General features: G+C 40.1%; 2 protein-coding genes across 2 annotated transcripts; both read right to left on the reverse strand.

The window, feature by feature from the left end:
• Positions 1-875: 875 nt before the first annotated feature.
• On the reverse strand, positions 876-25569 carry LOC311056109 (uncharacterized protein; the record flags this gene model as incomplete). Its single annotated transcript, XM_084072499.1, has 4 exons — positions 876-1004; positions 24227-24339; positions 24506-24606; positions 25367-25569. 4 exons carry the CDS (start codon positions 25567-25569, stop codon positions 876-878), a joined length of 546 nt encoding a protein of 181 aa, XP_083928625.1.
• Positions 5467-16584, reverse strand: LOC311033721 (uncharacterized protein; the record flags this gene model as incomplete). Its single annotated transcript, XM_084041331.1, has 28 exons — positions 5467-5488; positions 5874-5959; positions 6949-7092; positions 7443-7604; positions 7911-8129; positions 8218-8335; positions 8884-9011; positions 9529-9656; positions 9788-9876; positions 10079-10269; positions 10585-10710; positions 11166-11302; positions 11401-11486; positions 11767-11981; positions 12303-12458; positions 12704-12822; positions 13522-13625; positions 14021-14232; positions 14499-14645; positions 14767-14851; positions 14946-14973; positions 15073-15094; positions 15193-15215; positions 15335-15432; positions 15541-15572; positions 15660-15827; positions 15997-16070; positions 16515-16584. The coding sequence occupies 28 exons, from the start codon at positions 16582-16584 to the stop codon at positions 5467-5469; spliced, it is 3189 nt and encodes a 1062-aa protein (XP_083897457.1).
• Positions 25570-26263: the final 694 nt, after the last annotated feature.

The raw sequence follows: 26263 nt of genomic DNA on the forward strand, positions 1-26263 counted from the left end.
GCACTGGAGAAGACGGAGAAATCTGCACCAGCCAGCTCTTGGAAATAGGCTCTGCAGTTCGCCGGTGGCACCAGAGAGTAAAATAACCATTATTGCAATTAAATATCACAAAAACTAAATTGAACCAATCCCATCATAGCCCATAAGCCGTTGGTTCTCAAAGAGGGGTCCGGGGACCCCCAGGGGTACTTGAGGGGGTTCCAGGGGGTCCCCAGCAAAATGTGTTAATATAGCATCACAATAATTATGAACTTTTATACTTTGGCTATTCCTCCTCAGCGTCGCAACGTTTTTCCTTCTTTTTAGTATTTTTAAGCCTTTTATTTTTTTACATTAAAAGACGTATGAAAAAATTGCCTTTCCCTGTTCTCAAGTAAAATATTGATATGCGATTAAAATGTGATTAATTGTGATTAATTCATTAGCCTACAAAGCCTCTAATTAATTTGATAAATGTTTTTAATCGAGTCCCAGCCCTAGTTCTTATTATATATATTTATAATGTTCTTACCCTTCATCACAGACACCTGTAGCAGAGTCTCCAAACTTTGATCCGGTGTACACAAACTGACCGTTGGAGATTTCCCCAGCAGAGCCACATGACTTCCCTGTGGAAGAGAAAGAGATATCCTTCAATACACTGGTATGAAATATCCAGTGGTGTAAAGTAACTAAGTACATTTACTAAAGTCCTGTACTTAAGTACAATTAGAAGGTACTTTTACTTTACTGGAGTATTTCCAATTGTCTATACTTTTACTTTACTGGCAAAAATATGTTGTCATTTCAAACCTTAATGTGCATTGTTACATTTTCTATTATCTTTACTTTATGTTTTTACCGTTCCAGAGAACATAACAAGGTGGGACACAAACTCAGCCAATCCAGTTGGAGATGCAGTCGGAGTCAAACACTGCGTTGATGACAACGTCTTTCTCAGCAGGAAGAGGCAACACCACAAGTTCTGCACTCTGCTTTGGAGACAGGAGCCTTACAGCCTCCAGCTGGACAGAAAGACAGTCAAGAAAAGATTATCACCACCACTGGATTTTATTTGATAATAATAAGGTAACTATTTGGTCTAATCATTCTTTAGAGTTTTTTTTTATGTGGCAGCGATGAAGTCTTACAGGGGAGAAGCCTGGGTTGAGATTCAGGAATTCTCTGACAGACACAAGGGCTGAGAATGGCCCAAAGTTGTTCTGCAGCCAGTAAGCACTGCTGTTGTAGGGGACAGATCAGAACAAAGTATTAAGGCATTCAAACAGAAAAATGGCTGCAAATACCAGTCAAAACATTTTCCAGTAAAGATATCCCATTCTAATTGAGAATAGAATGGGAATATATTTATTTAGCAAATACATTTGAAAATGAGAGCCAAACTGTTATTGAGATATTGCAGTTAGTCAGTACCTGGCTGTGGTCGGGAGAGGAAAGGGAGGATTAGTTCCTTCAGGCCCAAATGCTGCTGCTGTGAGGTCATGTTGTCAAACTGATGGCTAAACTCCTTCAAACTGGTGAATCAAACACAGAATGAGAAATACTTATTTCTTAGCTTATTGGTGAAGCTAGAGAAAAGGCAACGGAGTCATCAAAATAAAAATCATCCCCCAGGAAGAATGAAGGTGCACAGAAAAGTCTATGGAAATCCAGCCAGTAGTTTTCAAGACATCTTCTTTGGGACCAAAGTGACAGATGGACGTATAGACCAAACAACCAACATACAGTAGCCATCCTTAGAGCCCTGCTGCTAGTGGGGCTAAAATACATGCAGGTCAATACTTACACTTGCTGGTATGAGTTACAACTGAGATTCCTGCTGCTAAGGCAGCGTAGAAACCATGCAGATGACAGGAACCCTCTCAAACGTCCAGAGAACCACGTCCTGATGACATCACTGTCCCTCAACTGTTTATCAGTCAGAATTGCCACTCTCATCTCTCCAATCACATCCAGAACCACAGACGCTGATGGACCAGTCATGGTCATGGACTAGGGGAAGGATTACATGGGTCAATATTTAATATTATTAAATTTTCATTAATATTACGTGAGGATATTTAGTGTATGGAATAGTAGATAAAGATTCCCGCTCTATAATAGAGATATTCTTTCAAATCTTGATAGACTGTTTGCCTGACAGTGATTTTTTTTATTAGCATTTTTTTTCATTAGCAAATCTTTTTAAGATTATCAAAAACATGAGCTTTAAATTTAAATAATTTCAGAATTCAGATGTGTTACTTTTAATTCGTTTTAGAGATTGTTCATTCTGTCTTCACCATAAAAGTTGTTTTCAGTGTCTGGTTAGAGCTACTTTTTGTACCATGTTGGTAAGAAGATCCAGAGCTGCATCCAACACCCCAGAGGTCTTAGAGAGGAACAGCTTCCAGACTGGTCTGGAACCAGTGGAGCTGGGGGACTGGTTACACTTCATCACTGATGCCAGATCCTGTGCTGTCAACATGGACACCTGGGTGGAGATAATGGACAAAGCAGAACAGAAAAAACAGGAAACCTTTAATGAAGTCAAAATTGGAAAATAATAACTGTTGCGTTCAATGTGAGAGACTTAAGTGGCTTGCCAAAGTCACAAAAGCGTCCATTCATCTGTCCGTTGTTGAGGAGGAGCTGTAGTGCAGTGCTTTGGTAGCCGAAAAGGAAAACATATCAAATGTTTCTTGAGTTGCAAAACGAAAAGTTTTTTCATTAAATATATTTGAGATATTGTAGGCATTGCCTCAGAACACTCACCTGTTAATTCCAACACAAATGTCTGTTTCTGTGAAAACATTAATTAATTAATTCATTATGAAAATAAATCACAATAAAATTCATAACAATGAATCAAAACTACTATACACTTACCATTTGCTGAAGTAACATTGCACTTGGGAAAGAAAGAAAGAGTGAAATGTTTTTAATTTGGTGACATTTAGTCAATTAGACTTTAAAATGTGAATATAGTTTCAGGTACCTACCTCTCCACTGTAGATGATTGCAGCCTAAGTATAGACAGAAAAAGTTTTGTTGATTTTTGAAATGCAATGGGAAAAACATAACCACTGCTAATAACGTGTGCACATAACAGCATAGTGATACATCACTTTTAACTCAGGTAGATACAGTCGAAGATCTCACCTGGTGGAATTTGATGAAGCAAAGTCAGCTTGTTGTATGTGATGGATGATGCTACACTCGGTGGAAGAGTAAACATGGCCAGGTCCAGTCTGGTGAAACTGAGACCCAACAAGTTGGGGTTAACATAGGCCAAAAATAATGATTTACATTATTTCTACTTGGTCTTCAAAAAACAAAATATACTGATAGATAACTTACATTATTTTGTACGACAAGCAGGAAATTTCACCCTGAAAAATGACAAATAGAGTTTGTGATTTTAAACCAAATGTGCATAGTTACAGTTTATATTACTATCATTACTTCACAGTTTTTACCTTTCCAGGGAACATAACAAGGTGGGACACAAACTCAGCCAATCCTCTCTCCTTTGGAGATTTGGTCAGATAGTCAAACACTGCGTGGATGACAACGTCTTTCTCAGGAAGAAGAGGCAACACCACAAGTTCTGCACTCTGCTTTGGAGACAGGAGCCTTACAGCCTCCAGCTAGATGGAAAGAAAGTCAAGAAAAACTTGATCACCACCACTGGACTTTATTTTATATTTAAAAAGTAATTATCTCTTGGAGTTAATAATTCATCATTGTTATGTAATGTAACAACTTTAAAGTCTTACAGGGGAGAAGCCTGGGTTTAGATTCAGGAATTCACTGACAGACACAAGACCTGAGAATGCACCAAAGTTGTTCTCCAACCAGTAAACACTGCTGTTGGACACACAGCCTCGGTCTGAAGGGGACAGATCAGAATGAAACATTAAGGCATTGAAAGGTGTCTGGAAATACAGTCAATATATTTTCCTGTAAAAAAGATAACATTTTAATAGATTGTAAAAATAGATAGATAGATTGCAGTTAGTCAGGGACAGGAAAGGGATTATTAGTTCCGTCAGGACCACTTGCTGCTGATGTGAGGTCATGTTGTCGAACGTATGGCTAAACTCCTGCAATCTGTGGATCACATCAAAATACAATGAAAAATACTTGTTTTCACTTCTTCGTTTTTCTGGCCAATTCCCATCAGGGTGCGCCACATCATCTGTTTCCATCTGCTTCTGTTTTCGGCATCTTCCTTGGTCACTCTAGCCACCTGCATGTCGTCTCCCTCCGCATTCATAAACTTCATCTTTGGTCTACCTCTTCTCCTCTTGCCTGGCAGCTCCATCTTCAGCATCCTTCTCCCAATATACCTCTCATCCCTCCTCCGTATATATCCAAACAAACATCCAAACCTCGCCTCTCTTGCTTTATCCCCAAACCTTCTAACCTGGGCTAATCCTCCAATGTAATCATTGGCATCCTCAATTTTGCCACCTCTAGTTCCGCCTCCTGTCTTCTCATCAGTGCCACCATTTCCAAGCCGTACACATCTTCCCTCTCACAAATCACCCCTGACTCCATCAGTTCCACCCTACCTATCGCTTCTTCAGCTCTCTTCCACACTACCCATTACTTTGGACTCAATTCAACTTCACTATATGACTTTTTACTCACAAGAAAAAAGAAAAGAAATTCAAAACATTGTGACTTAACTATGCTTTTCATCCAAACACCCCATTATGGGAGATTAAATGTGAAATACATCCACATAAAGATGATAGCCCCAGGTGGGAAAATTCAGTCAAAGGGTATACAGATGGAAGAAGTCTCCAGCTCAATACTTACACTTGCTGGTATGTGTTAGCTGAGGTTCCTGCTGCTGAGGCAGTATAGAAACTCTCCTGATGCAGATGACAGGAACCCTCTCAAACGTCCAGAGAACCACTTCCCAATGACATCACTGTCCCTCAACTGTTCATCAGTCAGAATCGACACTCTCAGCTCTCCAATCACATCCAGAACCGCAGACGCCGATGGACCAGTCATCGTCATGGACTAGGGGAAGGATTACATGGGTCAATATTTTTTTTTTAGGCTTACAACCTGTTTAATACGTATTAGGGGGCAATATTTATATATAATATATTTTTTTACATTCATGGTGTAACCCCTTTAAAATGTAAGCCATTTAACATCATCACAACACACTCACATGACTTGGTAGACATCACAGGGTGGCTTAACCTAAGAAATAAAATAAAAGTCCATGCATTAGAATAATAATTATTATTATTATAATTACTATTATATTTTGCTGTACGTTTTTTAAGCTGTCATAAGACGCTCTACAGATGAGGTTACCTCTCTAGCGAGCAGAACCAGGTGGTGCAGGAACTCAGGAAAGTCTCCTTGAGACTGTGTCAGATGGTCAAACACTGCATGGATGATGTACGTCTTTCTCTGGAGGAGTAGGCACCAGCAGCATCTCTGCAGTCTGCTTCGGAGTCAGGAGGTGTAGAACCTCCATCTGGACACGTTTAAGACAAGAGAGAGACAGACAGGACATAATAGGAGAGGGCAGGATATGAGATTTAACCACTGAAGCCCTATTTTATACGTAATCGAATTATAATGTCACACTCGCAAATCAGCTATTACGTTTTTGAAAATCTTGCAATCCTGTGATGACATGCCCAAAATATACGCCAGGTTGAAAGGTTATTAAGTTACTGAAATTCTAGTGTCAAGTACAAACAATCAAATCAATGTTTTCAGTAAAAATGTTCAGATTGTCCACACTCACTCCAGAGAAGTCACGGTTTTGAAGGCATTTGCAGAATGGGCCTCAGGTCTTAATGGGTTAAGTCCATATCATTAAGGGCAGCTGTGAGTATCATTCATACTGTACTTACTCATAATAGAGGAGAACATCTGGAGGGTAGTCGCTGAAGGTGGTGACATCTGCTTCTCCTTTGATGTAGTTGTACATGCAGGTCAGCTGTTGGTGAGGCAAGCAGCAAACATTGTCTATCTCCCACCTTCATATTATGATTCTCTCTCTCTCTCTCTCTCTCTCTCTCTCTCTCTCTCTCTCTCTCTATCACACACAGTGGTTCTCAAAGTATGGTCCCCCATCCTTGAGGAGGTTCCAGGGGGGCCCAGCATCACCAAAACCACTTTAACCCAATATACATCTACAAGCTCATAACGCATTGCGATGCAACACAGTGTGAGCTTGTCGATCTGCTATTTAAAAAAAATATTGAAAGATGGGAATAATTTGGAATATTTTTAAAACTTATAATATTTTCAAATGGACAAACACACACACACACACACACACATACATACACACACACACACACTCACCTGTGTCTCCTTCAGTACGACCTTCCTCCTCCTCTTCTTCCTCCTACAGGATTTGACCAGCTTCTTGATGAGAACCTTGGCCATAGTCGTCACTCTGGTGCATGTGAACCCTTGGAGCACGTATGATGTCAAACTATGCACACACACACACACACACACACACACACACACACACACACACACACACACACACACACACACACACACACACACACACACACACACACACACACACACACATTACCCATTACACTGTGTCATACCAAATGCCACATTACTTTGGCCACCTTGGAAATTATTATTATTATTTTTTTTTTAGAAGAAATGTGTTCACAACTTACTTATCTGGACTGCTTTCATATCCAGCAGCTACTGTGTCAATGAACAATACTGCCTGGAAAAAGAAAATAAGCAGCTTGTTTGAACATACATCTACCTGTGTGTGTGTGTGTGTGTGTGTGTGTGTGTGTGTGTGTGTGTGTGTGTGTGTGTGTGTGTGTGTGTGTGTGTGTGTGTGTGTGTGTGTGTGTGTGTGTGTGTGTGTGTGTGTGTGTGTGTGTGTGTGTGTTTGTTTACTTTATGTGTACATGAAGTATGCATGTGTGTTGCATTCCCTACCTGCTCTTGTTTCCATTTCTTTGGGTTGAGCACAGTGACAGAGGAGCTGGTGAAGCCCTGCAGCAGGGCGCGAGGGATCTCGCCAGCCAGATCATCAGGAACATTCTGTATGATGTTCGCACTGTTGCTGTTCACTGATATAATCTAGTGTGAGGAAAAAAAGGATGTCGGAGCGTAATTGTTATATACGAACCTGAAGGAGATCACAACCCCCCCAGTAGAGAAGCAGACATAATAATAATAATAAAAAAAAATGAGAAAAATAAATCAGCATCAGCATCAGTAATGAATCACTTCCATTTTCTTCTGTTCTCTTTTTTACTTCACCTTTTCTCCCAGTTTTAGTGGTTATGTCAATTCTACAACAAGCTCAGTTTGATTGAGTCCACAATGCTATATGCAAGATACTTTGTATCATTCTTGTTTTCTAAGCAATGTGTTTACTCTATTCTATCTAAATAACATGCATACAGTAGCACATGTAACTCTCATACCTGGGTGACAACGGTCTGCTTGATGACTTGAGGCGCAGTCACCATGTGTGTCACAAACGTGGGATTCTGGCCGGCAGTAAGAAGCTGAGAGCCGCTGATGCCATTAATGGTGGATGCAGGAAGGCCCACCACCAGAGAACCCAGAGTGAAGGCACTGTTGATCTGTGGGTGGAAGCATGGAGATAGGTTACCACACGCATGAGAGCATGACTGATGTTGTACATCTTTATCTTTGGCACTGGGAGAGACCTTGTTTTGCATTTTCCTTCTGTGAATCCAGGACAAGTCACACACACACACACACACACACACACACACACATACACACACACACACACACACACACACACACACACACACACACACACACACACACACACACACACACACACACACACACACACACACACACACATACATACACACACACACACACGCACACGCACACGCACACGCACATAAACCGACCTGAAACAATCCTGAAGTCATCAGGGCTTGGATGATTGCCATGGCCTGACCCAGATTCCAGCCGCTTACAGCGCTGAGAATGCCAAGCGAGGCATGGATGTCTCCCGGCGTTGCGCCGGTGAGTTGGCCGGAGGATAAGCCCACGCTCTGCCTGCCGAGGGCAGTGACGTAGTTTGCATTGAGGTTGCCACCACTGTTGCATGCCAAAGCAGCAGCAATCTACAACAAATGGGAGATTAAGGGTTAAACACAACCCGTCAGTGTCAAAAGCATGAATGTGTGCGGCGCATGTGTGTGAATGTGTTACCTCTGGGTCGAGGTCTGTGCAGTGTGTTGTCAGGTTGTACAGAATGATCATGCTCTGTGAGGAGGTCAGCTGACTGAAAGATGCACCAGGGGCAAGGCATCGACACAGCAGAGGAAGCCTGGAAGCAGTGAGTGGAGATCGTCAGTGAGCTGACACATTTAGGCACTGGGTTTGATTTGTAAAAATTAAAATAAAAAACACTAAAATAGGGATGCCAGGGTTAACCCATTTAGACCGGGAATCTGTGTCATTTTTAGATTTCTTTGGCATTGTTTTTTTCAAATCTTTGAATATATATTCTACAAATGTCTACTAAATCCTAAAAAAAACTTATGTTGCTATATCAGTGAACACTTTCATGTCAAGGACCCCCAAAATGATATGTATTTGGCCGCGGATCCCCATCTCAAAATATTTAGTCCCAGGGACCCCAGAAGCAAAGATTTGAGTTAAAAATGTTCTCTTTAGAAATATATATATTCAAAGATTTGCACACATTTTCACTATTTTTCAAAAATAGCAGATCTACAAGTTCATAGCGTGGCACTTGGTCGCAATATAAACTTGTAGATCTGCTATTTTTGAATAGCCAAATAAATCGAAAATGACACAGACGTGTTCCCGGATTGAATGGGTTAAGCTCATCGTTTCACAGTTCAGACTTACAGCAGGGGATTGAAGTTGGGGTCCTGTAGGTAGATCAGTTCAGTGTAGTAGGCGGTGAAGTTGGCGTCCAGAACTGAATGGTTGAGCAGAGCAATGTTCAGCGGGTTTACAGTGAACACCTGGATGACCTAGACAGGATATAAACACAGAGGAGTTAGGATGTCCACTATCCCTCACAATTATATGCATTTCTCATCCGTCCATTCATCTTCTACATGCATAAAGTACATACATGCATATCATCACTGTCAAGCAGAAACCTTGTATCTCCACATTTCATCTTTTTAAGTGTGTTCATAGATAAATGCCGTATTTTATACTTTGCCGTATGACAGTGTCACGCAAAAGTAGCATAAATAGCAGATCGGTAAGCTCACAAAATGTTGCATCACGATGCGTTGTGACCTTGTAGATCCGTAGATTATTAGCAAATTCGCCTCTGCCATGCCAAAAATAGGGAGGCAAGGCTGACAGTGATTAAGTGATTTAAAAAAAATAACTACATTGGATCCATTTGAACACTGGTTCTTTTTTCCATTTCCTGAAAAGTAACAGTTTTGGACATACAAGGTTTCCAGGCAACAGCGATGATATGTATATTGTACATTCATACAAATATAAACTTTCCTTCCTACTGAGCAATACCTGTATAGAACCAAAAGTATTGAGGTCCTGTAGTGTGAGGAAAGGCATGAAGGGGCCTATGTACTGAGCGAACCAGGCGGTAGAGTTCAGTTCCGGATCGTTGGCATCGTAACACTTGGGCGTCGTTCCTGTAAACACAATAAAATATAAAAAAGTATATACGGTAACACATTTTTGGAATCAAATCTTGAATCCAAACTTGTAAAAAAACACTTCAAAAAATAACAACAAAAACAAATAACAACGATGAAAACGTGACCTGAGACAAGGTAGGCCTTGATGACGCCGTACACGTCACTCTCTGCAAAGTCTGCGATGCTGTAGTTGTGTGTGCCCAGAACTGAAACACTGAAGAATTGAACAAAAAATTCAGTCAAAACAGACAAAGCGTGAAATCATGATGTATGACTATGAAAAATTATTTTACATAAAATACCATACAATGTAATGTAGAACCGCTCATCACAGACACAATAGCTGTGCAGAACTGGAGTACTAAATATCAAGCTTATCACATTTAACTGAAAAGCATTTCTTTAAGTCCACTTACAGTTTTTGGAAGGACAGACAGGTGGCACCCTGTGTGGTGGTGGAGGTGAGCAGGTTCTTGTGGAGGAAGACCAAGTCATCGGTGAGACTGCGATCGAACCAGAAGTTGACCTGTGACCTATCACTGCTGTTGAGAGCCAGGGGCCAGACGCGAGGCAGCGTGGCACGCCGCACAACCGCAGGGAGTCTCTCCTGCAGTCAGCATACAATACAATACGTAAAGTGGGGTCCTTGAGGGAGTTCACAGTACAACGGACCACCATAGAAACAAGCTTTTTATGTTAGCATAACTTTTGACTTTTCACATTTTTTAAAAAATATTTTAGTTTTTAACAAATCTTCTCTTATGGGGTCTCTGGACTGCAGCCAAATGGGGGTCTACGTCCAAATACATAGCAATTTGGGGGTCCTTGACATGAAAATGTTAGAACAACTGCACTGTGTGCAGTATCATGTATACACTATATATACACATGAGTGTCTGCTCTGTGGTTGTGTAGTGCCTACGTTCTCCAGGAACACAGTAGTCTGAACGTAGTTCTGGTAGATCTGGCAGAGTTGTCCCTCATCGTCAACAATACCAGGGCGACGGAGGAAACTGCCAAGGTCTGAAGGTGGCATGGAGTTCAGCAGCTGAAGACACAGTTACAGTAGCATAACGGAAACGTGAGCATTATTCACACAGCAGCCATTTCTCTCATAGGGGCTGTGTGTCCACCAAGGCGTTTTTTTTCCCTGAGTGCAGCGTATGTTTTGAATTGTTTTCAATAGGAGCGCTGCGTTACCGCTATGCTGGAAACCACAGCAACGTGATGATAACCTGAGCGTCTATTTTGTGCTGCACTTTCAGGTCTTTAGCGTATTTTATCTTGGATTTTTTTTTACAAAAATTGTCTCTGAGATGTAGTGAAGTAGAAGCAAAAGGGGGGAAAAAAAGAGGAAAAATTCCTCAAAATTGTACTTAAGTACAGTACTTGTACTTAGTCACTTTAGACCACTGGTTATCCCCCCCCCCCCTCCACACACACACACACACACACACACACACACACACACACACACACACACACACACACACACACACACACCTGAGGCATCCTGTCGCTGGGCATGAGCGACATGAACGTGGACAGGTTGGGGAACTGGAATCCCATGAATGAGCTCTCCAGGAAACCATAGAAACGGTGGTTGTAGTTGTCACCATAGCAGCGGAGAGGAGTTGATCCTATAAGAACAGGGGAGATAGATGTACAGTAAGAATGCTGCCTGTCATTCATTCATTCATTCATGAGCTACAGTGTTTACTTTGTGGTCGTCCTTTACCTTTGAGAGACTGAATGATGTGATTGTGTATCTCCGTCTGTGTGACGTCCCCAAGCGTTGATAGAATCACATTCAGGACAGTAACTCTGCGTCACAAAAAGAGAAGGCATACTAAAAGGTCAAATTCTAAAGATATTGTTACTGTGCCACTAGTTTGTAGGTCAACAACAATAAAAAAGTAAGTGTGTCAACCAGGATATATTATATTATAGTATTATATTACAAGATAATATAATACTTTTTACCCCATGATCTCTCACCCACTGGGAATACACCCAATGTTTCCCACAAAAAAACGTTCAGCTAAAGGCCAAGGGCAATCCCCCAATCCCCAAGGAAAAGAACAGGTAAAGGTGCTCCACTTACGCTTGCTGCTTTGTGGCACAGCTCCTCCCTGCCACAATGCTGAAGTAAGGGCCGACATGGCTCGGTGAGAGGTCAACCAGTAGGGGGCGTAGGCGCATGTGGAGCCACGCTTGCACACTGCTGTCTTCCATAGAGGGCTCAGAGAGGTTGGCGCGGTCAAACACGACTTGCAACATGGCAGACCTCACTGTAGCGGGGAACGAACTCTCATGAGCCTGCAGAAAAAGAGAGTAATGAAATGGAGATTAAGTAAGTAATTGGTTAATATTATACATATGTTTTGTATTGATAATCCAAATCTGCAAAGTAACTAGTAACTAAAGTTTTCAAATGATTGTAGTGGAGTAAATGTACTAGATTTGCCTCTGAGATGCAGTGTAGTAGAAGTATAGTATAGTATTGAAAAATTGACATACTCAAGTAAAGTCAAAGTACAGTACCTCTACATCTAAATATACCTCTACCGTCTAAATATACTTAATTACTTTCCATCACTGGAAAAGGCAGTTTAATGTTGAAATGTGTCCCCCTCTCACCAGGATGGCAGGCGAGAAGTCATCGAAGAACGCTGTGAGGTGTTTGTTGGGAACGTGGTTCATCACCATGGCGACCTGAGAAGATGAGGTGAGCTGACCAGGTGTGGACGAGACCTCTGCTAACTGTGTCACTGTAAGCTGGGTCAGGGCGTCCATCTGCAACCATGCAAGCATACAACACACACACACACACACACACACACACACACACACACACACACACACACACAAACACACGCACACACGCACACACGCACACACGCACACACACACACACACACGAACAGTGAGTGGATACACAATATCACAAACAGTGTAGAGAGATTTAAAATGAACAGCGTACCATAGAGATTTTAAGACAGGAAACAAATTCTATTCTATAAAAAAACTGTAAACAATACCGCTGAAAAGTTGGAGTAGAGCGTCCCTAGGTCACGGAATGAGACAACAGCAGCAAAGGCTCCAAAGTTCTTCTGCAACCATTCTCCACTGGCTGGATATTGTGAACTACAGCTAGGATCTGGACCAGGAAGTACATAATACATCAATGTGGATATTTCATTTTTTATCTTAAGATCATTATTATTTTAAAAGCTACATTCCATTCGGCTGCTAAATGCTGATAAATAACTGAAGCGCTTTTTTTTATTTATTTATGTGTGTATACCTCAACGACAGTATGCAACTATTTAAAAACCTGCACTATGTATACGCACATTATGTACTTTTTTCTACTGTGTGTTTTTGAATACATATATCTATGTCTTTTTCTATGCATTGCTGCTCTACTCTGAACACAAGGAACAATGTACAATGTACTAGGTCGATCAATATGAGCGTTCTCTGTTTCGTGTTTTTACTGTTGCTCTACGTATGTCATGTCATGGTGAGATCCGTAGAAACTGAATTGCCCCCCGGGGATAAATAAAGTCATCTGAATCTGAATCTGAATCTGAATCTGAAAAGCTACATTCTGGTTCTTATTTTAATGAATACAACTGGTAGACTTAATGGTCCGTAACTCAAGAGTGTAGAAATGTGTACACCCATAGAGTTATATTGAGGACTTTGAAATAGAAAATGTATCAAATGGGGGTCTGTGGCCTAATCAATGCATAATTGGGGGTCTTTGAAATATAGATAATCACTACTGTAGGATATAAGGTGTTCATCAAGCTTGTGCCATTGATTTGCAGTTAGGATGAATGGAAGTCCTAACCTGTGGTTGTGTTCCTGGTGAGGAAGGCCTTGATGAAGTACAGGTACACAGTGACCGGTCTGGAAGGCTCCATCTGTGACTGGTGCTCACCCAAGACCTCAACACTGTGGTTGACAGGGAGCAGTTGAAAGGTCATTCATTATATTGTATTTAGTTTAGCAGCAAAGTGATTGGTAAAATGTTGTATTGAATGAATGTATACAGACACATATACATAACTTACATAATGTAACACATATACATAACTTCTACACTACCCATGGTGGTCATCTGCCAATGAACCACGCAGCTCAACTATGAACATCTCTAGCATAGGGGCCCTTGAATAGTTACATTCATATTGTTTGAGTTTACTGATCGTTGGCTCTTGTGGCAAAGAACAGGTCTAAGGTACAGCATATACTGTGTGTATGAGTGGAGCACTCTGGTACAACACAACAGTGAAGCTCACAGCCAGGTTATGTACAACAGTTACAGTGTTGGGGGCTATGACACTTACAGGGCTTGGTAGGAGAGGCAATTTAGGTTTTTAGTGGTGAGACAGGACAGGAAATCTTTGGACACAGCTGGCAGGAATGGGCTGAGCCTTTGCTTGAACCACAGATCAATAAACGCAGGTTTCTCAAAGTTGTCTGAGCTGAAGGTGTCCAGTCGGATCTCTCCAATGGAATCCAGAATCAGCGATGTTGCAGGGTTGCTAGGGTTAAACGTCTACAAGGAACGGGGAGATGCAAGCAGAATTCTTCACAAATGTTTATCACAAGATTTATATTAGTAAATGTTTTATTTTAAAGATAAGGACATTGGGATTATAAATGGTATTATAATGGTATTTTGAGTTCATAACTTGGGAGAGTAGTTTCATTTTCCAATAGCAACTCCTGGTCAGTTAAGAAAAAAATGCAATACATCCTATAGTTGTTCCTAGCAGTTATTTGTTTTTGTTTTCTGTGTCTAGTTATAACTAAATATTTTACCGTGTTGGCAAGAAGATCCAGAGCTGCATCCAGCACACCAGAGGCCTTGGACAGGAACAGCTTCCAGACTGGTTTGGAACCAGTGGAGTTGGGGGACTGGTAACATTTTAAAACTGCTGCAAGATCCTGTGCTGTCAACTGGGACAGCTGGATGGAGATAATGGAGAGAGTAGAACAGAAAGAAATACAGGAAAAGTTGAAAGAGGTCAAGATGAGAAAGAGTAGCCTACTGTTGAGTTAAATATGAGAGACATAATTAGTGGCTTACTGAAGCACAAGCGTATTCTTCAATGCCGTAGTCGCAAAAACGTCCACTCATCTGTCCATTGTTGAGGAGGAGCTGTAGTGCAGTGCTTTATAAGATTGGAAAATAAAATAAAACTTTTCTTACAAAATGATTCTACATGAAAATAAATCTGATCAGAAGAGTTGCCTCAGAAAACATACCTGTTTACTCCAGCACAAATGTCTTTTTCTGAAAAGACAAAGGAGTAAATGGATTAATGATAATAATTAACAAAACAAACAAATATATTTAACATGAATAAGTCAAGAAAATGTATATAATACTTACCATTTGTAGGAGTAACATTGCACTTGGGGGAAAAAAAGATTTAAATGGTTGTGAATTAGCAGACAATGAGCCACTACTCTGCTTAAGATTTAATGCTTAAATTCAAATGAAGGTACTTACCTCTCCGGTGTATATTGTGCAGCCTAAGAAAAGAAAATTGGATATAATAAGGATCTGGTTCAATTTTAAGAACACCATGGCTAAGCAAAATGACCATTGCAAATGAAGTGTAAACATATACAGCAGATCTAGAAGATCTCACCTGGTGGAACTTGCTGAAGTAAAGCCAGCTTGTTGTTTGTGACGGATGATGCTACACTCTGAGGAAGAGTAAGCAAGGCCTGGTCCAGTCTGGTGAAACTGAGACCCAAAAAGTTGCGGTTAACATAGGCCAATAATAATGAATTAAATAACTTTGACCTGGTCTTCAAAAAACAAAACAAAACAAAAATATTGATATAAACTTACACTATTTTGTATGATGAGCAGGAAATGTTTCCCTGTCAAATGACAAAAAAAAGAGGTTGTCATTTCAAAACAAACATCCACAGTTACTGTTTCTCTCATTATCATGCTATAGTTTTTACCGTTCCAGAAAACATAACAAGGTGGGACAGAAACTCAGCCAATCCCCTCTCCTCTGGAGACGCAGTCAGGTAGTCAAACACTGAGTTGATGACATAATCTTTTTCAGCAAGAGGCAACACCACCAGTTCTGCACTCTGCTTTGGAGACAGGAGCTTTACAGCCTCCAGCTGGACCGGGAAAAAACATACAGAAAAATATTATTATTATTTTATATTACAGTAACATATATATATATTATATATTATATTAAGTAAGTAATTACCTATTACGTGTATGTTTAATAATTTTTCCATGTTATGTGTGTATAAGCTTAAGTCTATAAGTTATAAGTCTTACAGGGGAGAAGCCCGGGTTGAGATTCAGGAATTCTCTGACAGACACAAGGACACAAGGAACGGCCCAAAGTTGTTCTGCAACCAGTCAACACTGCTGTTGGACACACAGCCTCGGTCTGGAGGGGACAGATCAGAATGAAACATTGAAGGGATAGTTCACCCCCAAAATGACTTTTTTTCTATCGATTAGTCACTCCACGGAGACTTGAATTCGTGGACGTTTTTTTGTTTTTGTCGCATTCCTAAGCCAATAATTTGATGACCGGCAGCAGTTCCGGTAGGACACACAGGGTCTCCTTTATGTCTGCTACCGGAACCGCTGCCTACCGGTCCACTGGTCATCAAATTATTGGCTTAGGAATGCGACAAAAACAACAAAATATCCATGAAGTCTCCATGGGGTGAACTATCCCTTTCAAACAAAAGGGTGTATGAAAATGTCAGTCAATAGTAAATTATCCATTAAAAAGAGCCCATAGACTCATTATTTATTATTGAGATAATGTAGTTAGTCAGTACCTGACAGTGGGAGGGACAGGAAAGGGAGGATTAGATCCTTCAGGACCAAATGCTGCTGCTGTGAGGTCATGTTGTCAAACTGATGGCTAAACTCCTTCAAACTGTGAATTAAACAAACACACAATGAGAAATAATCTTCTCTATGACGGACTTATTATTCTAGAATCTAGAGGAAAGTTATCATTGTGAGTATGACTTAACCTTATGGGGACCTAAACTCTTAAATCAAACAACATGTCAGATCAAACCAATATTCAAAGTGAATTACATTAGCATATTAATGTGATTGGGTTATAATGATGAATAATAGCTTCCAGGTCAATACTTATTACTTACACTTGCTGGTATGTGTGACAGCTGAGGTTCCTGTCACTGAGGCATTGTAGAAACCATCCCGATGCAGATGACAGGAACCCTCTCAAACATCCAGAGAACCACTTCCTGATCACAACACTGTACCTCAACTGTTCATTAGTCAGCAATCGATAGTCTCATCTCTCCAATCACATCCAGAGCCACAGACGCCAATGGACCAGTCATGGTCTCAGACTAAACAAAGGATTACATGTGTCAATATGATGTTTGACTAAATTACTTTCAGTGTTTGGTCATTGTTGTATACCAATTCATTACACAATTTAGAAGTTTAATTTGAGTTTATTTCAGTGTCTGGTTAAAGCATTTTTTAATACCGTGTTGGCAAGAAGATCCAGAGCTGCATCCAACACCCCAAAGGACTTGGACAAGAACAGCTTCCAGACTGGTCTGGAACCAGTGGAGTTGGGGGACTGGTTACACTTCATCACCGCTGCCAGATCCTGTGCTGTCAACATGGACACCTGGGTGGAGAAAACGGAGAGAGCAGAACAGAAAGAAATACAGGAAATGTTTAAAGAAGTCAAGATGAGAAAAGGTTCTGTTGTTTAAAATATGAGTGTACGAAGGGGGACACCTCTGTTTACTTTTATATAGAATATACTGGTTGAGGCGGCGAATATGGACTAGATTCCGGTCAGAGAATCAGGGGGGTATGGAGAAGGGATTTCTTTCCAATCATTTATTTCTCTCCAAAGGGCATTGGGTTATTGGTCTTACAACAGTATGAATGTGTGAGGGTGAATGTGTGGTATCGTTTCATGGACGCACAAAGGATAGGGGATCAAGGAACAAGGGAACAGGAGGAAACATACAGAGATCTTCGTGTCTGACTGGTCCTGCTTATGTCAAACACTCTACTGACTAAATAGACTGTCAGTGGTAAGTACCATGTCAGGCCACTAGGCGTCACTGACAGGCATTCTACAATGAGGGACTTAAGTGACTTACTGAAGCACAAACATAATCTTCAATGCCATAGTCACAAAAACTTCCACTCATCTGCCCGCTATTGAGGAGGAGCTGTAGTGCAGTGCTTTGGTAAAGGAAAGGAAAAAAAGGTTCAATCATTTCCTACATTACAACAACATGATTATTTATTAAATACATCTGAGAAATAAAATTCACCTGTTAACTCCAAGACAAATGTCTGCTTCTGTGAAAACAGAGCAAAGAGAATTAAGGATTGAAAAAAATAACTAGAGAATATGTTCTGGGAATGTAAGTGGTTTGGAAACTATTTCTGTTCAAAGGGATTTAGGAAGGCATGGCGTCTCTGACGCGTGTTTTTGAAACACAAAACTAGTAATGACATAAGTTCCATGTGTTGATGCCTGAACATAAGGACAGATGCTCCTATATACATACAACACTCTTGATGAAGGCACAGTTATTGCTGATATTGTTCAACTTGACTGAAAAAGTTAAACTATAACTGCACTTTGACCATAATGTTTTATGCATTTTCTCCATACTCTATCTTCTATTTGTTTCTTGACATATTTTTCTCTATTTAAATGCCTTATGTAAAGAATATTGATATTGCCTTTGTGTATGAAATTTGCATTTACAAATACATTTGGCCATACTTGACAATGTTTCACAAACTACTAGGTCAAGAAAAGCATACAACACTTACCACTTGCTGGAATAAAGTTGCACTTGGGGGAAAAAGGGGGAAAATAGTTGTGAATTTGATGACATTTAAATAATACTCTACTTAACGTTTAAAATTTGAAAACAAAATTAAGGCAAATACCTCTCCACTGTATATGATGCAGCCTAAGAATAAAAGTGTAAATACTGTAAGGCCTTGGTTCACTCTTAAAACACCATGGCATAACAAAATGACCATTGCAAATCAAAAGTAAATGTAACAACTAAGTTAAATATCACTTTACGTCCTTTTGATAGAAGATCTCACCTGGTGGAACTTGCTGGAATAAAGCCAGCTTGTTGTATGTGATGGATGATGCTACACCCAGAGGAAGAGTAGGCAACGCCTGGTCCAGTCTGGTGAAACTGAAGATCAACAAGTCGGGGGTTAACTTCAGCTAATAATAATGAATGGAATCCCATCTACCAAGTCTTCAAAATCCACAATATATTGATGGATTGACGGATATATACACTTACATTATTTTGTATGATGAGCACGAAATGTTTTCTTGAAAAGTTACAAAAAGACATTATAATTTCAAACCAAATGTGCACAGTTACTGTTTCTATTATCTTTACTTTATTGTTTTTACCTTCCCAGAGACAAGGTGGGACACAAACTCAGCCAATCCTTTCTCATTTGGAGATGCAGTCAGGTAGTCAAACACTGCATTTATGACAACGTCTTTCTGAGCAAGAGGCAACACCACAAGTTCTGCACTCTGCTTTGGAGACAGGAGCTTTACAGCCTCCAGCTGCACAAGAAAAACAAGAACAATTAATTGCTGGATTGTATTTTATTTAAAACAATCTAGTAATTAATATAGGTCTAATCATTCTTTGGTGTTTTATAGGTGATGAGGTCTTACAGGGGAGAAGCCTGGGTTGAGCTTCAGGAATTCTCTGACAGAAACAAGACTTGAGAAAGGCCCAAAGTTGTTCTGCAACCAGTGAACACTGTTGTTGGACACACAGCCTTGGCCTGGAGGGGACAGATCAGAATGAAAAATATTCAAACTGAAAGGTATCTAGAAATAATACATTTTCCATACGATCTGTTATTGAGATATTATAGTTACCTGACTGGGACAGGAAAGGGAGGATTAGTTTCATCAGGACCAAATGCTGCTGCTGTGAGGTCATGTTGTCAAACTGATGGCTAAACTCCTGCAATCTGTGAAGAAAACATAAGACAGAATGAGAAATACTTGCCTTCAATGAGTCTCTCTGAATGATTGATTAGTATAGATAGGGGAACAAAAAACGTTTAAAATAATTTTGACTTAAAGCTACATTGTAACGTTGAAGTGCATACTGTAAAAGGTTATTTTGATGTCCCTGCTCTATTGAGAAATTTAGAGATCATGTGGTCTGGTAGGTCAACTACTGGTTACCACTTCTACTAGTACAAGTGGTACTGCCTTAAAGTGCCTTAGAGCCCTGCCGCAAACAGGGCTAAAAAACATCCAGCTCAACACTTACATTTGCTGATGTGTGACAGCTGAGGTTTCTGCTGCTGAGGCATTGAAGAAACCTTCCCAATGCAGATGACAGGAACCCTCTCAAACGTCCAGAGAACCACGTCTTGATGACACCACTGTCCCTCAACTGTTCATCAGTCAGCATCGATAGTCTCACGTCTCCAATCACATCCAGAAGCACAGACGATGATGGACCAGTCATGGAAGTAGACTGGGGTAAGGATTACATGGGTCAATATTTATTTTAAATTTGTATCACTATAACGTGAGGATATTTGGTATATGGAATAGTGGATACAGATTCTGTCTCTATAATAGAGATATTTTTTCAAATCTTGATAGACTGTTTCTATATGTACCAATAAAATTATTTCTTCTCTATCGCCTGCACTCTATTTATGTTAACATTATATGCGTATGCTAAATACCTACATTGTAAATTATAAATTGCATCTGCCCTTTTAATACATTTTGTTGATTGGTCATTGTATATTCAGTATACAATTTAGCAGTTTAATTTTAGTTTATTTCAGTGTCTGGTTAGAGCTACGTTTTGTAGCATGTTGGCAAGAATATCCAGAGCTGCATCCAACACCCCAAAGGACTTGGAGAGCAACAGTGTCCAGACTGGTCTGGAACCAGTAGAGTTGGGGGACTGGTTACACTTCATCACCGCTGCCAGATCCTGTGCTGTCAACATGGACACCTGGGTGGAAAGAAGAGCAGAAAGAAAATACAGAAAATGTTTAAGTCAAGTCAAGATGAGAAAAGCTACTGTTGAGTAGAATTGAGAGACTTTAGTGGCTTACTGAAGCACAAGCGTATTCTTCAATGCCATAGTCACAAAAACTTCCACTCATCATCTGTCCATTGTTGAGGAGGAGCTGTAGTGCAGTGCTTTGGTATAGAAATGGAAAATAGGATCAAACATTTCTTGCATTACAACAAAATTATTCTTAATAAAATAAAGCTGAGATGTGCTGCTTAAAAAAAACTCACCCGTTAACTCCAAGACAAATGTCTGTTTCTGTGAAAACATGAGAGTAAATTAATTAATGTATTAATTTATCCATATTTATGTACGTGTGAAATCTGCTGTACAAATAAACTTGCCTTGCCATATTATAATGTTTTTTAAATTACTGTACTGTAGGTATAGAAAAGTATAAACACTTACCATTTGCTGGAATAATGTTGCACTTAAGGGAAAAGGGTGAAATGGTTGTGAATTGACTGAAATTAACATAATACTCTGCTTAACATTTAAAGCTTGATTACAAATTAAGGTCAATACCTCTCCACTGTATATGGTGCAGCCTAAGAAAAGAAAAGTGCAGATATTAGGCTTTTGTTCATTTCTAAAACACCATGGCAAAACAAAATAACCGATACAAATCAAAGGTAAATGTAACAGCAATGTTTACATCATGTAGATAGAAGATCTAACCTGGTGGAACGTGATGAAGTAAAGTTAGCTTGTTGTATGCGATGGATGATGCTACACAGTCAAGAAAAGATTCCTCACCACAACTGGATTTTATTTGATAATAATAAGGTAACTATTTGGTCTAATCATTCTTTAGCGTATTCTTTATGTGGCAGCGATGAAGTCTTACAGGGGAGAAGGCTGGGTTGAGATTCAGGAATTCTCTGACAGACACAAGGGCTGAGAATGACCCAAAGTTGTTCTGCAACCAGTAAGCACTGCTGTTGGACACACAGCCTTGGTCTGGAGGGATAAGAACAAAATATGAAGGCATCCAAACAGAAAAATGGCTGTAAATACCAGTCAAAACATTTTCCAGTAAAGAAAATGTCCCATTCCAATTGAAAATAGAATAGGAATATATTTATTTAGCAAATACATTTGAAAATGAGAGCCAAACTGTTATTGAGATATTGCAGTTAGTCAGTACCTGGCTGTGGTCGGGAGAGGGAAGGGAGGATTAGTTCCTTCAGGACCAAATGCTGCTGCTGTGAGGTCATGTTGTCAAACTGATGGCTAAACTCCTGCAATCTGTGAATCAAACACAGAATGAGAAATACTTATTTCTTAGCTTATTGGTGAAGCTAGAGAAAAGGCAACGGAGTCATCGAAATCAAAATGAGTCATCCCACAGCAAAGTCTATGGAAATCCAGCCAGTAGTTTTCAAGACATCTTCTTTGGGACCAAAGTGGCAGATGAACGTATAGACCAAATAACCAACATACAGTAGCCATCCTTAGAGCCCTGCTGCTAGTGGGGCTAAATTACATGCAGGTCAATACTTACACTTGCTGGTATGAGTTACAGCTGAGATTCCTGCTGCTAAGGCAGCGTAAAAACCATGCAGATGACAGGAACCCTCTCAAACGTCCAGAGAACCACGTCCTGATGACATCACTGTCCCTCAACTGTTTATCAGTGAGAATTGCCACTCTCATCTCTCCAATCACATCCAGAACCACAGACGCTGATGGACCAGTCATGGTCATGGACTAGGGGAAGGATTACATGGGTCAATATTTAATATTATTAAATTTGCATTACAATTACGTGAGGATATTTGGTGTATGGAATAGTGGATAAAGATTCTGGCTCTATAATAGAGATCGTCTTTCAAATCTTGATAGACTGTTTGCCTGACAGTGAATAGGGAATTTAGCTTTTTTTTTCATTAGCAAATCTTTTTAAGATGATTAAAAACATGAGCTTTAAATTTAAATAATTTCATATGTGTTGCTTTTAATTCGTTTTAGAGATTTTTCATTCTATCTTAACCATAAAAGTTGTTTTCAGTGTCTGGTTAGAGCTACTTTTTGTACCGTGTTGGTAAGAAGATCCAGAGCTGCATCCAACACCCCAGAGGTCTTAGAGAGGAACAGCTTCCAGACTGGTCTGGAACCAGTGGAGCTGGGGGGCTGGTTACACTTCATCACTGATGCCAGATCCTGTGCTGTCAACATGGACACCTGGGTGGAGATAATGGACAGAGCAGAACAGAAAAAACAGGAAACCTTTAATGAAGTCAAAATTGGAAAATAATATACTGTTGAGTTCGATGTAAGAGACTTAGGTGGCTTACTGATGCACACGCGTATTCTTCAATGCCATAGTCACAAAAACGTCCATTCATCTGTCCGTTGTTGAGGAGGAGCTGTAGTGCAGTGCTTTGGGTGGAAAAAAAGATCAAATGTTTCTTGAGTTGCAAAACAAAAAGTGTGTTCATTAAATATATTTGAGATGTTGGAGGCTTTGCCTCAGAACACTCACCTGTTAATTCCAACACAAATGTCTGTTTCTGTGAAAACATTAATGATGAAAATAAATCACAATAAAATTCATAAAAATGAATCAAAACCACTATAATAATACACTTACCATTTGCTGAAGTAACAACTTGGGAAAGAAATAAAGAGTGTTTCAGGTACCTACCTCTCCACTGTATATGATGCAGCCTAAGAATAAACAAGCACAGAAAAAAAAATGATTTCAGAAATACAATGTGAAAAACATAACAGCCACTGCTAATAACATGTGAACATAACAGCATAGTGATACATCACTTTTAACTCAGGTAGATACAGTAGAAGATCTCACCTGGTGGAATTTGATGAAGCAAAGTCAGCTTGTTGTATGTGATGGATGATGCTACACTCGGTGGAAGAGTAAACATGGCCAGGTCCAGTCTGGTGAAACTGAGACCCAACAAGTTGGGATTAACATAGGCCAAAAATAATGATTTAAATTATTTCTACTTGGTCTTCAAAAAACTAAATATACTGATAGATAACTTGCATTATTTTGTACGACGAGCAGGACATTTCACCCTGAAAATTACAAAAAGAGTTTGTGATTTTAAACCGAATGTGCATAGTTACAGTTTATATTACTATTATTACTTCATAGTTTTTACCTTTCCAGAGAACATAACAAGGTGGGACACAAACTCAGCCAATCCTCTCTCCTTTGGAGATTCGGTCAGATAGTCAAACACTGCGTGGATGACAACGTCTTTCTCAGGACGAAGAGGCAACACCACAAGTTCTGCACTCTGCTTTGGAGACAGGAGCCTTACAGCCTCCAGCTAGATGGAAAGAAAGTCAAGAAAAACTTGATCACCACCACTGGACTTTATTTTATATTTAGAAAGTAATTATCTCTTGGAGCTAATAATTCATCATTGTTATGTAATGTAACAACTTTAAAGTCTTACAGGGGAGAAGCCTGGGTTAAGATTCAGGAATTCACTGACAGGCACAAGGCCTGAGAATGGACCAAAGTTGTTCTCCAACCAGTAAACACTGCTGTTGGACACACAGCCTTGGTCTGAAGGAGACAGATCAGAATGAAACATTAAGGCATTGAAAGGTGTCTGGAAATACAGTCAATACATTCTCCAGTAAAAAAAATAATATTTTAATTGATTGTAAAAATAGATTTGGAAATGAAAATTTCAACCGTCTGTTATTGAGATATTGCAGTTAGTCAGTACCTGACTGTGGTCGGGACAGGAAAGGGATGATTAGTTCCGTCAGGACCACTTGCTGCTGATGTGAGGTCATGTTGTCGAACTGATGGCTAAACTCCAGCAATCTGTGAATCAAATCAAAATACAATGAAAAATACTTGTTTTCAAATCAACTTCAGTTGTTTGTTTTTCGGCCAATTCCCATCAGGGTGCGCCACATCATCTGTTTCCATCTGCTTCTGTTTTCGGCATCTTCCTTGGTCACTCTAGCCACCTGCATGCCGTCTCTCTCCGCATCCATAAACCTCCTCTTTGGCCTTCCTCTTCTCCTCTAACCTGGCAGCTCCATCTTCAGCATCCTTCTCCCACTATACCTCTCATCCCTCCTCCGTATATATCCAAACAAACATCCAAATCTCGCCTCTCTTGCTTTATCCCCAAACCTTCTAACCTGGGGTAATCCTCCAATGTAATCATTGGCATCCTCAATTTTGCCACCTCTAGTTCCGCCTCCTGTCTTTTCATCAGTGCCACCATTTCCAAGCCGTACACATCTTCCCTCTCACTCTAGCTGGAACCCTTCTCTCACAAATCACCCCTGACTCCATCAGTTCCACCCTACCTATCTCTTCTTCACCTCTCTCCCACACTACCCATTACTTTGGACTCAATTCAACTTCACTATATGACTTCTTACTCACGAGAAAAAAGAAAAGAAATTCAAAACATTGTGAGTATGACTTAACTACGTTTTTCATCCAAACACCCCATTATGGGAGATTAAATGTGAAATACATCCATATATAAAGATGATAGAATTACAGTAGGTGGGAAAATTCAGTCAAAGGGTATACAGATATAAGAAGTCTCCAGCTCAATACTTACACTTGCTGGTATGTGTTACAGCTGAGGTTCCTGCTGCTGAGGCAGTATAGAAACTCTCCTGATGCAGATGACAGGAACCCTCTCAAACGTCCAGAGAACCACTTCCCAATGACATCACTGTCCCTCAACTGTTCATCAGTCAGAATCGACACTCTCAGCTCTCCAATCACATCCAGAACCGCAGACGCCGATGGACCAGTCATCGTCATGGACTAGGGGAAGGATTACATGGGTCAATATTTCATTACGTGTGAGCTCATTTGGTGTAAAGAATAGTGGACAGGGCTTTTCGCTCTACAATAGAGAACTTTCATTCCAAACCTGGGTGGACTGTATGTGGACAAATAACAGCTTCTGGGCTTCATTTGCTCGAGTAACAGGGCACTTGGGAAAGAAAAGGGTAAAATGCATGTTAATTTGCTGACAGTCAATACTCTGGTTAGAGTTTAAAGCCTAAATATAATTCCAAGTACTTACCTTTCCACTGTATATGATGCAGCCTAAGAAAAGACACATTTTTTTACTCAACTCAACTTTATTTATATAGCACATTTAAAACAACCACAGCTGCCACAGAGTGCTGTACAGTGCATAGGTAATACAGTAAGTAAAACGAGAGTTATGCATGTAACTAAGGTTCTACGAATTCCGGATGACCGCCAGAGGCAGTGTTTTCAACACCTGGATATTCATCGCGCGCTCGCGCATAGGTCGAATATTAATACCAACAAAGTCACTCGTGACCTGTGTACGCGCACGTCACCTATATAGGTACGGTGTACACAGCGATCATCCTCTTGAAATCTTTTCGTCGAGAATGAGATTCCGAGTGACAGTCAACTCTGGCGGTCATCCGGAATTCGTAGAACCTTAGTTATATGCATAACTCTCGTTCTA

This window comes from Gymnoscopelus microlampas (assembly GCF_963454915.1).
Source record: "Gymnoscopelus microlampas genome assembly, chromosome: 2".
NCBI classification, from domain to species: Eukaryota; Metazoa; Chordata; class Actinopteri; order Myctophiformes; family Myctophidae; genus Gymnoscopelus; species Gymnoscopelus microlampas.